General features: G+C 41.9%; 1 protein-coding gene across 1 annotated transcript in view; it reads right to left on the reverse strand.

The window, feature by feature from the left end:
- The window catches only part of PTPRG (protein tyrosine phosphatase, receptor type G), a gene marked incomplete at its 5' end in the record, with an annotated part of 334,807 nt that overhangs the window by 44,162 nt on the left and 276,959 nt on the right, over positions 1 to 13,686 (reverse strand). Inside the window, one exon of the mRNA XM_019473421.1 lies at positions 1,193 to 1,284. Coding sequence (XP_019328966.1) covers positions 1,193 to 1,284 — 92 coding nt within the window. The remainder of the gene's footprint in view (positions 1 to 1,192; positions 1,285 to 13,686) is intronic.

A 13,686-nucleotide genomic window follows, 5' to 3' on the forward strand; every position in this document is an offset into this window, starting at 1 on the left:
TCTCACGTTACCCTAAAGGAGAAGGAGAAGGGCGGCTCCTTGCTAAGGAAGTGAAGCGGCCAGGACGTGCATCTTAGTCTGCCACAGAAAGGAGCAGAGATGATAGCATGTTTTCTTTTATTTTCAGTGGCACAGCATCAGACTGCAAGGCCTAACATTTTCTGTAGGAATGTAATAGCTAACTTTTCATATTAGGTCCCATGGGTATTTTGAAAGACTCTGTCTAGAAAGGATAGTCACACATCTACTGAATAAAATCAAGGAAAATGTAACTGGGTTCTTTCATTTTTCTAGGACACATGTTTCTTCAGTGTCTCAGAGATGGCTTTGAATGCTTTTTGGTAAAATGAATCTAATTAGCTGCAGATTGAATCCTAGACCAACGACACAACTTACAGAATACGACAAGGAAACTTAAAATACCTTGAAGTAACAAGTACAAGCATTTGACAGACTGAGGTCAATACAACATTTTGGGTATCTTAATTCTGCTTGTGAAACTGAGCGACATCAAACAAGGCAGTGGCTGCAAAGGCCACTGTAACACCAAGCTGCTCTCTGTCATCACTGCTTAAAGGGAGCTGGATCCTGCACTTAATAATTCCCAGGGGAAATGCCTCATGAAGAGAGAATAGCGCTAAACTCCGCTTCCAGCTTCACTCTCAATATAGCTGAGAGGAGAATTTGACCTTTGGTAACTTGATTAATACCAAATTAACAGATGGCTTTGGACTTTACTTGAGACTATTTGCTTATCCCTGTGTCTCGCTTTCCTCCCCAAGACCCAGCAGACACCACCTCTGCACACACTGAAAGTGGGGGGCAAGTCCCCCGCTCTCGAGAGAGCAGTGGAGCTGCATATCCCTCGTCTACAACCTGCCCTGATGGAGCAGCTAGTTTCACCCTGGATGCAATGCCTTAGTGTTTTTAAGAAGTGTTGCTCATGTTTTTGACATTTTACAAAGGTTATTCTGAAATTTCTATTAAAACAATGTGGGAGAGGTACCTATGGAAAAATACAGCATTGGCACTCAGAGCCCCATTGCAAAGCACCTTAAATTAAATGAAGCAGCACTGATACAACAAATTTCTACCAAACCCCCATGATTTATCACAAGCATAACCTTCTCGTCCTTATGTAATTAAAACAGACCCCAAGTAGCACAAACACAGGAGATTAAGTCCGTCTTACCTGGAATAGGTATAATGGGAATACTTTCATTGGGGACCACATGGGGGGAACTGCTGTCCTCCACATAGAAATGGGCAGTCTGAAAACACTTTCTGTTAAAGGAAAAAGAAAAAAAATAGATTCAGGGTGTGAAAAACTGTCCTCTGAAAAAACAGCCGAAAACTTTTGCACATGTTCTGCTTCTCCATTTCTGCTCCATACTTTCAGACATTATAGTTTTAAAACATCGATGCATGAAAACATATGTGCATTTTCTACAATTACAATCCTAATTCCAGATTCTGGTGTGCTCTAATTCATTGACATCTGACATCCACCCATCATAAATGCCTCTGTATATTATTGCTAAGTACTATTGAATATGAAATCACACTCACAAAAGTTAGTGGTTGCAAAACAGGTTTAAAATACATCATTCAGAAAGAAACTCTGCACACAAGAAACATATTCAGCATACAGTTCAACCCAAAATCCACCTGAGACACTAGCATTTCCAGGGAAAATACACTTACTGTAAAAGTTTCTGCTGTGTAACAGCCGACAGACAGTAATACAGCATCTGAAACTGCTGCATGTCATGATGTTCTGCTATGAAAGTTACCCTTCAAACATTACGGTTTTTTGTTTGTTTGTTTTTTAACACTACAGCCATATAACCCTCATCCCATCCTCCTCCTGCAAACTTGTATTACATATGCTGCTACAGAAAAATGCAATAGACACTTAGCTTGGGCCCTGGGACTCATCTCTAAAAAGGCCTATAAAGAACAGGAGAACTTAAATCCACCTGACTCTTTTTTACCTGTATTTAATGCAAAGCAGAGAGCACAAGCTGGTCATCACAGAAAAGGTACTGAGCAGAATAACATCAAGAGATCCAAGGAGATTCTGCATGGTGATGTTAACTGAGGCAGGGTTTTCCAACACCAGCGTCACTGCTCATTGCTGACTTAATGAGCTGCTTGAGGCTGGAACTGAATATTTAATGAGTCTTGCTTGGTGTGAGCAGCTATTGTGGCAGGAGAAGGGTCTGCGCTCATCTGTCGGGGTGCTTAACAATAGCTTCCCATTGCAGAAGGATCCCCCTCATTGCAGCCCTTAGTGAACTGCTCCTCGACACCTGGGCAAAGTTTGCAGGCGGCCTTGTGAGCTGTGCCTTTTGTCAAGTTGCCGGTTCCCTCGCTGAAACATATTTGCACGTAGTGGCTTATAAGTTTCTGCCTTGCAGTCCGCTTTTCTGTAATTCGGGCATTGTGCTCTCCATAAAGAGCCCACTCCGCAGAGCCGGCTTTGCTGACATTGTCAAAGTAATTTGTGCTCCCTTTGTTTTCAACATCCATACATGGCAGAGAGCAAAAAAGTCACTGAAAATCAAACCACTCTCTTAGGCAAAACCAGAACCTAAAATAATCACGGGTGCTTGCTTTCTATGCATTTGTACTTTCTACCGCACAGTCACAGTGCTTTATAACGCAAGCACATGCTATGGCAGCACAAATACAACTTAAGACAATACAGAAGCAGGAGAGAGCGGATTTCACAGCATGGAGTAATTGTCTCGGAGCAGCTTTCTATTTTCAGGCATGATGTCTTGCATTGTGCTGAAGTTATTTATTTAGTGAGTATGCTTTTGTTAAGAAACACCATAAGGTGAATTCACACACGAGGATGCAAGATGTGCAATAGTCTCACAGCATTTAAAAACATCGGTTGAACTCCCCCCACCTTACTTGCTCCCCGTTCTCATTTTTTTTTTGGCAGCCTTTATTTTGGACAATGCACACCCTGGGGGCACGCAGCAGAATAAATCAGTCACTCATAAAGAAGAAACTATGAATATGAAACAGGCAAAATGTTCCTGATTTTGATGTATTTGGGGCTCTTTCCCTTGAGTCAATACTACAAAAATCCTTTAACGGCTTCTCCCGGTGATGATGGCCTTAAGAAGGTGTTTCATAAAAAGACAGACCTTTACGTAGGGATTTACAGGATTTTTTTAAGCTGATGATACTTAAGAAAAGCAATTATTTTTTGTAATTTGTTATTTTATACTCTGAGAGGCTCTGATAGGCTGACATTATGGTTTTTTATGCAGCCATAAGACAGCTTTTTCTTAATAGCCTCAAAACATGTAATTGTGTTGGATAATCACACTGTGTGGTATTGTAAGGCCCATGATGGCGATAGCTGAATACCCAGTCCAGCATATCTCTGCTGAGCACAATGTTTGAATAACAATGTATTAAATGAATATTTCACATAGTAAAGTTTTCTGCAATCATTAATGTCATTAACAATTCTGTATTTTATTCCTGGAAGACTTTCTGTAGCTGTTTTAAAAAGGCAGTCACCATGGAATTTGACTAAAGGTTTTCTCAAGTCACAAACATCATGCTAAAATACACTCTTGTCTTATGTATACACATATATAACACAGCACGCTCGTTACTTTACAATGCTGGATACTGGCACATTAGGTGAAGACATGCCTCTCAAACTCTTTTTTTTCACTTGCTCATAATCGCTGTAAATATTCCAAGTTTAGCCCCTACAGCTGAGCTCGCTGTGTACAGGCCATCGCATCCCTGCCCTGGTGACTCCCCCCATGTCTCAGGGGCTCCCGGCGACAGCAGAAGGCAGCACTGATGGGACTATGCAGGCTCAAAATTGAGAGCAGGATAAAGTGGATTGATCTTTAAAGGACCTTTTATGATAGGTTTCACAAACTTGCTGGATGAATTTTCCAGCAAGTTCTGCTTATGGGTCTGTTTCCTACTCTTGCACCTCTCCTCTGTGCAGCTCCAGGGGGGAGCACGCATCTCGGGGTGCCAGGCAAATGCCTCCAGGCCCCCAGTTCAGATAACGTCCATTTTTTCAGCCTGGGACTGACTGGGTGAGGAAACGCCTGGGCCCAAAAAGAGCCTTTTGCAAACTCGTGTCTAGTTTGTAGTAATAAATACTGATAGCTTGGATCGAGGCTACTGAAAGGCATTTCAGACAATTTAGTACCTGCCTTCTCCCCCAGTTGAGGATGCTCCTTTCTATCCCCTGGCATTTCCCCTACCCATTACCTTTCCCTCAGTATACAAACCTTAAGTGGCAGCAGTTGCTAAGGCTACAAGAGGCTGCAGTAAATCTGTGTGCATATATGGGGAGGGCTGGATAAAGGAAGAGGATGAGAGCAGAAAATTGCTTGTTTCGAGTCACTGGAGAAGCAGCCATGGAGAGAGGTAGGAGTGGATGCAGGGCTAGACAAGGTGCAAGTCTACAACTATTTTCACATCAGCACTTCAGCCTGTAACTTTTAACCCCAGTGTGTATACACGTGCAGGTGTTTGCACCTGTGTGCCCATTTGCTCAGGAAACCAACACCGTCAGCAGAAAAAAATGACCGTTTTTTTCCTCACAGAAGCAGTCCTTAGTGAATAAGTAATTGCGACTCGTCAATGGCATAAGTGATTATTAAAATCTTAAAAACCAAAACACTATTTTTAGAACAATTCTTGCATTTCTGCAGCAGTGGTTGAGGAAAAGCAAATCACAGCCTTGATTTCACCTCCAGAAGATTTCAGAGAGCCCACATCTTTTCTGCAAAATACCAAAGCCTGTTGTCTCTGAAATACGTCTGTGTGCAGTGAAGCACACCGTTTTCTCTAGCCTCATATGTTTTTTTGGCTCCCTTTCCCTGGGGTACAATAACTGTGCGAGATTGTGGCGATCAGACACACAGTTGTCACATATGGACCAAAATGCAGAAAGTAAAACACTGCGAGATTAGCATGTCCCCAGAGAAGGAGCAGAGGCAGGGTCTGAATGCAAAGCCGACGTGAGGGAGAGCGTCCCCCTGCCCAGAATCTTTTTGCAGATACCAGCAGTGGGTTATTAAAGTCAACTAACAGGATGCAAAGTCCAGAGCAGCAGCAGCACCTTATTATCAAGCCACAAGCATAAAAATATGCCAAGAGATGGTTCTGATTAGCTGGGTTAAATGCTTGTTCCATCTCCGCTGAGCAAAATACCAGATTAGCTTCTGTAGAAGAAGAGATGCCTCGTGAGATTTTGACACTCAAAACGGGTTTCCTTGGTTATTAGTTAATAAACCTCAAGCAGCTTCTCCTTTATACTCATCTAAAAGCAAGAGGGAGAACCAGATCACATAATGGCCTGAAAGCATGGATGCATTTTATTTTCGTGTAGAAGATAGCGCCTCAGTGTTTAGTTAATACTGCCTCCAATACAAACACACAGCGTGCACTGCAATCGATGGGAGTGCTGGGAATAGCTCTGAGGGCAGCGTTTGGCCTTTACTCCTCTATACTCCATCTAGCGTGGGCAGCATCCCCTGATCTGTGCCGACAGGCGAGGGATCTGCGCTGCTCCGGAGCAGCTGAGGCAGGGCGAGAAGGAGCAAAGCATTATTGCGAAGGGGCAAGTGATTGCCTCTGCAGCGGCTGGCTGAAACCACCCGGACAGTGGCTGAACACAGGAAAAATCAAAGGGGAATGCTTCACTTTTTGGGGACACCAAAGAGTCGTGTCCTGCCTCACGCTGAAGCGACTGGCACATTCATTGCTCCCTTGTTCACTAGGGATCTACTCCTTCTTCCAGGCGTTTCTGTTGGCTGGAACAGCATGTATTCCCTCTCCAAGGCTAGCCAGATTTATATTACTTTATTTCTGTAATAGCATCTAGGAGCTCTAGACTCCCAGTTTCTTGCAACTACTCTCTTCTTGGGTCATTACCTCCTAAAGCATGACCAATTTGGGGGCAGATGGCTTGAAAGGGTCCTGGAGGCCTATTCACTACTGTCAGAGCAGGGCAAACCTTGTCCTCTGGGTACCCTTCCTCCAGAAACAGCCTCCCACAGACAGGAGCTCTGCAGAATGTCCATTTATTAACGAAGAGGCCAATAGTCCATGCAGCCACCCTACTTACACACACAGTCCTTAGCTGGTGGGCAGAACAGGCAAGATTGGACAGGAGTCAAACCATGATCTGTAACGGACCTCTAAACCAGGCTGCACAGGACATGGCTTGGTCTTTATCAAATGCAACCTGGATACAGGCATTCATTCACCATGCCCCTCCATCACGGGGGGGGGTGTCTGCAAATAACTCCCAAACAAGGATCCAAAGACAGGAAACGATCCCTTTCACTACCTCTGCACATTCATTCTCACTTTCAATAGAAGAAAAGATGCTTCAGATTCTCGTTGAACTGTTTTGCATATTTTCCAGGAGACACAATTAAGATTGGTTTCTGCTGGCACCAAAACCAGAGTATGTATGCAGTCAAGTGTACTAGTAACACATGGCTCTGCACTTTAAACTAGCTTCACTATTCCTTGGCAAGCATTAGTCACTGTCAGAATTGGCAATGGCTCCTCAGAAAAGAGCCACAGACTACGGAACAACAGAAGCGCTGCAAATCACGACCATGTCACCAGCAGAGCAGCGGATGGGAGCCTGGACAACAGCTGTCTGCAGTCTGCACTGCTCTAGCTGGGGTCATCAGTCACTGATTTTTATGAGCAATAAAACTGACTCAAGCGTTAAGAAGAAAAAGAGAAGAGAAAACCACATGAAAAAAGCTGATCTGATGAATATGAATAAGTGACCAGCACAGAGCAGTGATATTACGTTCATTCTATCAGAGAGGTATCTGCATTTACTCTTTTTTTGGCCAGAAAATGGCTTATATTGCCCCAATTTTCTACAATTATTTTCCTTCCCAGGTCTTAACACTTAACGATCAGAATTCAAAAGCTGAGTTATAAAAGAACCTATGCTACACTGGAGCTGTAAGGCAGTGAAGGCTGACCGAACTTCAGCTACAGTAGGATATACAAAGCAGGAATGCATAAAAACCAAGAGAATAAAGGCACGCTGAAAAAGGAGGAAAATTTCCCTACAATAATGCTGATTCTCCTGCGTATCCCTCCCAAAGATGATTCGCCTTCTCCCCACAAAGCAACTTCTGCCTGTAGTCTTCTTGAGCAGTGTTAAGCATCGCACAGATATGATAACCGGAGAGGTCTAGAGGGTACACGGATAGGTTTCAGAAGTTCACAGCGTGCCAAGTCCTTGGCATCCTTTCCTAAACAGAACGGTGAAAAGTAGGCTGTCCCTTTCAGGGGACTTCCTCTGGGCAAGAAGAAATGCTTTTTCACACTAGTGAGTTGTTGCACACCCACACAGTCCTGCAAAAGCTAAAAGGATCCAAATGCTAATCACCAGTCCAACTACGCATACTTACAACCACACATTCTGCAGTCTCAGAGAGAAATAAAGACGGGAAAAAGGCTGGGAAAAGGTAGACGGAAAAAAAAGAAGGTGGACAAAATTTTGAGACAGTATTTGTGATGAAGAACACACCACTAGTAAAATTGTCCATCTGAAAAACTAATCTGCAAACAAGACTAGGGATTTTTGACACAGAAAGACAGCTAATTTAATATTTATGGCCTAAATTTGCCAGCTGACTACCCAGCTCTCCACAAAATTAAAAATCCTCTTCTCCCGATCCTCTGAGATCCTATCCTGCACCAGAGACTAGATACCCATTTACATCACATATGGTATTGAACTCAGACATTATACAAGAAATAATAATTTTTAGAAGGGTATTCAAATAATTAAACAGTTAAGAAACGACAACACACACCAAGATGAGCTGCTTTCCAGTCCTCCCCCCTTCATCAGCTGTGCGACCAGAAAGTGCCCAGGTGGCCAATGCAGAAATGCACTTAGAAAGCTCTTTAACTGCAAATTGTAAGTGGATAAATCTTAGTTTAACTCAGCACAAACATTTTCCACGCTTCCTTATCCCATCTTCCTGGTGTCCCCAGAGAACAGCAAAGGCGATGGTGAAACCTTATCTGTGATGACACTTGGCCCTGTAGCACTTGGTAGCTAATTACTCTCCTGGTGACCTCTGACAGGGCTAGCAGCATCAGACCTTCCCTCCCTGCTTTAATCAATACTCACAGCAGCTGTGTTGGATACACTCAGCAATTTTACAGATGACTGAATGGGTTTACTCATCAGTATTTTCTACTGCAAGAGACCAAGCTCCACGGTTATATGCATTACCACTCAAAACTTTAATGTCTTCAGGCAACAATGAGGTAGAGAAACCTATAGGTGGTATCTTAAAATGGTTTAAAAATAAGGCACGGTTTTAAAAACCGAAGGGAAACCTGACGTATTAATTTTCCTCTCCCTGAGCCAACTATTTATTTAATGCAACATTCATAACAAAGACTAGAAAATCACAGAGGAAAACAAAGACGCGCATTTTCCAATCAAATAATACCTTAGGCAGTTCCTATAAAATCTGTACTTCCAGTGCCCTAAACATCAGGTAATATTAAAAAGGAACCTAAAACTTTCTCACAGAAGAAAGCTAAATTTAACCAAGAGTTGTTCTGTAATCACAAGAACTGCAGCATGCAATGAAGGTTGCCTCTTACTAGAGAGGAGCTTTTAGTAGCACCTCTAAGAACTCAAAATTGGGCATACTTGATATTATCATTTCAGGACATGAATTCGCTTTGGGATGAATCTCAAGAAAGGAAAGAATAAAAACAGGGTGGCACACTGGGAGGTTAAAATACAGGTATTTTTAAACACAAAGTGTAATTCATCTGGATTGAAATTGTGTTATAAGAAAAAACAATACAGAGATGATCCCACCTAAGAGAGGACAGCAGAAACCGGGTCCCTCTTTGGAACATTCACCTAAATGTCCCTAATTACTCCCACCTACCTTCTCTCAAAATGGAAGAGCCCTGCTCTTTCCTTTGCAAAAATATTCTTTCCTTCCTCCAAATGGGTCATCAGGACATACAATTAACAATTATTTTAGGTATCCCAAGCCACGGCTTGGGACCTAAGCATAACACAAAAATCTGCTAAGAATTTAGGCACAGTTTCTTCTCTGTTTTGATGGCCCTGCCCATCTTCAGGCAGAAATGCCAGTTTGTTAAATATAATGAAAGACTCAATGGGAAGCTCCCTCTTTCTCAACAGACATGTCCATGTGCACCTGGACTAAAGCTGCATGGGAGAACTAGGAAGATTTCCCAACGCTGCTGGATGTATTTCATGTTTAGCTTATTTGAGGCCAGGATAAAATATTAAAAGCGTGATTATTTCCTTTCTCTTTTCATCACTGTATATTTGGAAGGTGGGCTTTTTTCATTGGCCATTTCAAAAAGAAATAGCTACGTAAAAATTTTTATGGTCTCTCTGTTAACTCTGTTTAGAATACAATTAGAAGTGGCACAAAAAGATACCTTTGGAAGCACAGCACAAAGGAAAAGAAAAGAGCAGCTGGCACCAAGAGCAGAGAAGCAAATTATTTAGTACCTGGCAGATAATGAGAACACTGAAAATACACTACTTAATGCTAGTGCTCTGACAGGGCTACGTACGTCACCTCATCACGCTAATACAGACAGACCACGTGGCAGCCAGCTGGTCCTCCTTCCCCACCCATCTTCCTGAAAGCAAAGATTTGTAAGCCGCCAAATAATAAACCTGGACAGAAGTCCTGAGGATCATTAATCTCGCTATCAGTCAACCCATTTGGAGATTTGCTTCTTGCTGTCGCTGATACTAATCTGGTAGTGACTTGAGAGCTCTGGGGAAGCCTGGAGTATGCGTGTCTGAGGAATTGCTTTAATGAGTTTCTTGCCTTCAAAGGTTAACAAATGTGACAAGGAAACACAAATATCAGAGACAATAAACTACCATCCACTGAACCGAACCACTGAGAAATACCATGTTGTGTATTCATTCTGCCGTGGTATGCTGAATACATCTCTAACTAGCTCTGTAAAAAGACCCGAGTCAGACCCCAGTGACCTATCTCCGATGCCAGGAGACATGCAGACACGTTAGTGTGAGCTCTGCCCGCTCCAATACTCCTTATCTGCTGGGCTAAGTACCTTGGGCATAGCTCTGCATTAATAGAGCTATACCGCAGAGAAGCAAGTTGTATTTGCTGAAGTGGTGTTCTGGTTAAATCAGACAATCAGTGTGGTGTGAACATATCCACTGGGCTCCCTTCGCTAAACACAACAGACCCACATCAATTAATACATCAGAATAAAAAGTCCCCGCATCAGTAGGATCCTTCCAGTAGCATTTGCATTAAACAGTGCAGTATTTTCTGTGAGTATGTTTCTAAGAAATACATAGCATCAACAATAGCAATAATATCAAACAAATCCCAAGATAATTAATACTATAAGAAAAATCTAATTAACACCAAAAAGCAGTAAGCAGGATTAAGCATACTTAGGCATAATAAAGAAGCACAGAAAATAAAAACAATGTCTGTTTTAAATTACCATCTCCACAGAACAAATAAGCTGTAAGAAAAATTCTAGAAATATTATGAGCAAGCAATGGAGGTGGAATCCACTACACCATGAGGCAGAGGGGACTAGAAGGATGATCCTGAAAGTGCTTGAAATGAAGGGAGGAAGAGTTCTCTTTTCAAAATATTTATTAAGAAAAGGACATCTTTGAAGTATCAGGCCTATAACCCATTCAAAGCTCCTTAAATTTTACTGTCATTTATTACACAAAAAGGACTCAAAGTATGAGGCATATCAGAAGAGTTACCGTGAAGTCTATTAGCAGGCCCCCAATTATATAGAAGAGTGAAGAATTGAAAAATCATAAAGGAACAGATGTAGAAGAGACTTTACCTTTAAGAAATCAGTCAAAATTATTCTGAAAATTAGAAACTGCTTTCATCATCATGAGAAACTCCTTTTCAGTAAGTATACACTCACGTAAATAAACTATTGCTTTCCTGTTGTCTTAATCAGTGTGTAGAAACATCTAATAACAAAACTAATCACAGGAGGAGAACGTTTTCATGACAAACTCCTTTTCAGTAAGTATACACTCACGTAAATAAACTATTGCTTTCCTGTTGTCTTAATCAGTGTGTAGAAACATCTAATAACAAAACTAATCACAGGAGGAGAACGTTTTGATTCAAGATAAGAGTTTATTGCAGATAAGCGAAACAGAAGAAATTCAGTCAACCTATGTTAATTATTGGATCCCTTAATACCAGATACAGTTCAATATATTTTCTATTTATAGACTGTTCTCTTTATTTGCACTCTTTCCAAAGCTTTAATCTACCTTTTATTAAGCTCTTTATAACCTTTCAGTGTTGATAAATGCGGGACTGGGGAAAAGGAGAAAAAAGCCCACAAGAATTGCAGTTTGCATCTTAGCAAAAACATATGAACGCTTCTTAACGTATGAAGAAACGTGCCTGGATCCATCAGGCACTTGCTCAGAAGCAGACGTGTAAATTAAAGACAAGCTCTTGGCTCAGTATTTCCTTTTCTTGAAGCTCATGAAGTGACATGGCTGCACAGGCAGACACACTGTCCTCGAGGAACGTAGGAGATGTCTGCTCCTAGTTGAATTGTTCAGTCCTGACACCTCTAGCAATTCACATTCATTTTCCTCCTACTGTATTTATGCATTTCATTGCCATGTTCTGATGCGATCTTTGGTGCTGCTTTTGCTGCCATTAGTGCAGCAATTAGACAGTAAGCGTGGCAGCAGAAAAGACAGCAGCAATCACCGTGGCCGATGAGACGTGTATGCAGGCAAAGGGGGGGTACGTATGGCCAACAAGATGTGTATGCAGGGTCCAGTGGGGACCAAGGTCCTGCTGTTAGACCCACTCCAACTATTTTCACCTCTGCTCGTAACTGGGAACTGTAGTAACAAGTTCCTGTTTTATTCCAGTATTTTAATTCAAGGAGTTTTGTGAGCTAAAAATGCTTAAAATGCAGACTAAACAGCAGAGTATTTTGCCACTATTTCTGGTAGTTTTGTCCCAGACATTTGGTTTCAGATCTGTGATTTCCTGTCGAGAACACACAAGTGTGAAATACTTGTTGATCCATTTATTCATTTGCCTCCTGGCTGATCGTAGCCATTTTGACAGAATGGATAAATTGACTTGCTCCTTGTTGTTTTTTTTTTTTTCACATGCTTCTCCATCAGCCTGGAAGCACTGCCCCAACTTCCCAGATGCTGCGCTTAGGTCTTTATCACTCCTACACCCTTACTTTACCCTCCTTTTAGAGGCTTGCTAAGCCAATTTCACGCAATACCCAGGTTGTCTGAAATGCCATAAACAAACTCTTGCCATAGCAGCTTCTGCAACTCCATCTGCCAGATGAAAATGATACATAATATTTAGAGAAAGTATTTTTGAACAATTCAAACCAAATGAACACTTTACGTCGCTCTTTAGGACATGAGATATATCTGTGACAATTGCACTTGGTTACTCCGGGCAGCATTTAGCTATTTATCTATGACACATCTCAGCAAATCATCTATTTTCCCAAGTCATGAACAAACACTGCAATTTGGAAAGGGAACAACTCTTGGTCATTCTCATTGAGGAAATGGCAAAGGTAACAGCTTCAAGTGATCAGGCAAAACCCTGTAACATCAGCATAAGATTTTCAATGCAAAGTAATTTCAGCAGGCTAACAAATGAGTCACTTTTCTCCGACAGACGTGTAGCAGAACACAGTGCATTTAATTGATGTGCCCTTTTATTGCAAAGCATACTGTCTCCCTCCAGTTTGACTAGAGCAATGGGATGCAGCATTGCCAGGAAAGAGCTGAAGAATGCAAACTTGGCACCATATAGTAACTAAATGTTGATTCATGGAAATTATGAGACATTCAAGGGGACAGGTCCCAGGCTCCAAATTATGCTCCGCTCTTGTATTGCCCCCGTGTGATTATAGCAAGTTTGCTCAGAATTTGCTGCTCGCTCTTCTAATTGGATTCCTGCAAAGGGCAGTTTGCTGTGCCATGAGCTTGTCACTTTATATCCTGCTTTAACTCCAAACCACTCAATTAATATTAAATTCCATTTATTATAAAAGCATTTGTTTCTACCCATACGATGCTATCAGCAGCCATCTTATTAATATTTATTTCCACAAAGCAGCCCACCAATGTTAAGATCTCAGATACAGCTAGTAACTTGAAAAGGGGAAAATATGTGAAGCCAAGAAGGTCAATACAGAACATGAACTGTAACAGAAAATATCCAACCCACATGAATTAACTCCTTCTTTGCAGAAAGCTAAGTAAATACAGTAAGGTTGGCGGAGAGCAATGACAACGTTAAAGTTAATCCAGTCACCAGAAAAAAATGAGGAGTGAGGTTACCAACGCATCTCTCTCTGGGGTGGGGAGTTGCTGTCTGGCGCACCAGGGAAAAAAGATGCTGGAGGGAAGCATGGAAGGCGAATGCTCATCTGCTGCCTTATTCCCCCGTGAGTTGAGCTGTCTACTTTCCAGGCTTCAAAAAAAAAAAAAAAAAGAGAACTGTGGATAACCTTAAACCCTGGGCTAGGGTTGGTTTAAAGGTCCTCTTCTTCAGCATCCATTACTGTGCTCAGCACACAGGGAATTAGCACAGC

This window comes from Aptenodytes forsteri, unplaced genomic scaffold (genome assembly GCF_000699145.1).
Source record: "Aptenodytes forsteri isolate BGI_AS27 unplaced genomic scaffold, ASM69914v1 Scaffold53, whole genome shotgun sequence".
NCBI lineage: Eukaryota > Metazoa > Chordata > Aves > Sphenisciformes > Spheniscidae > Aptenodytes > Aptenodytes forsteri.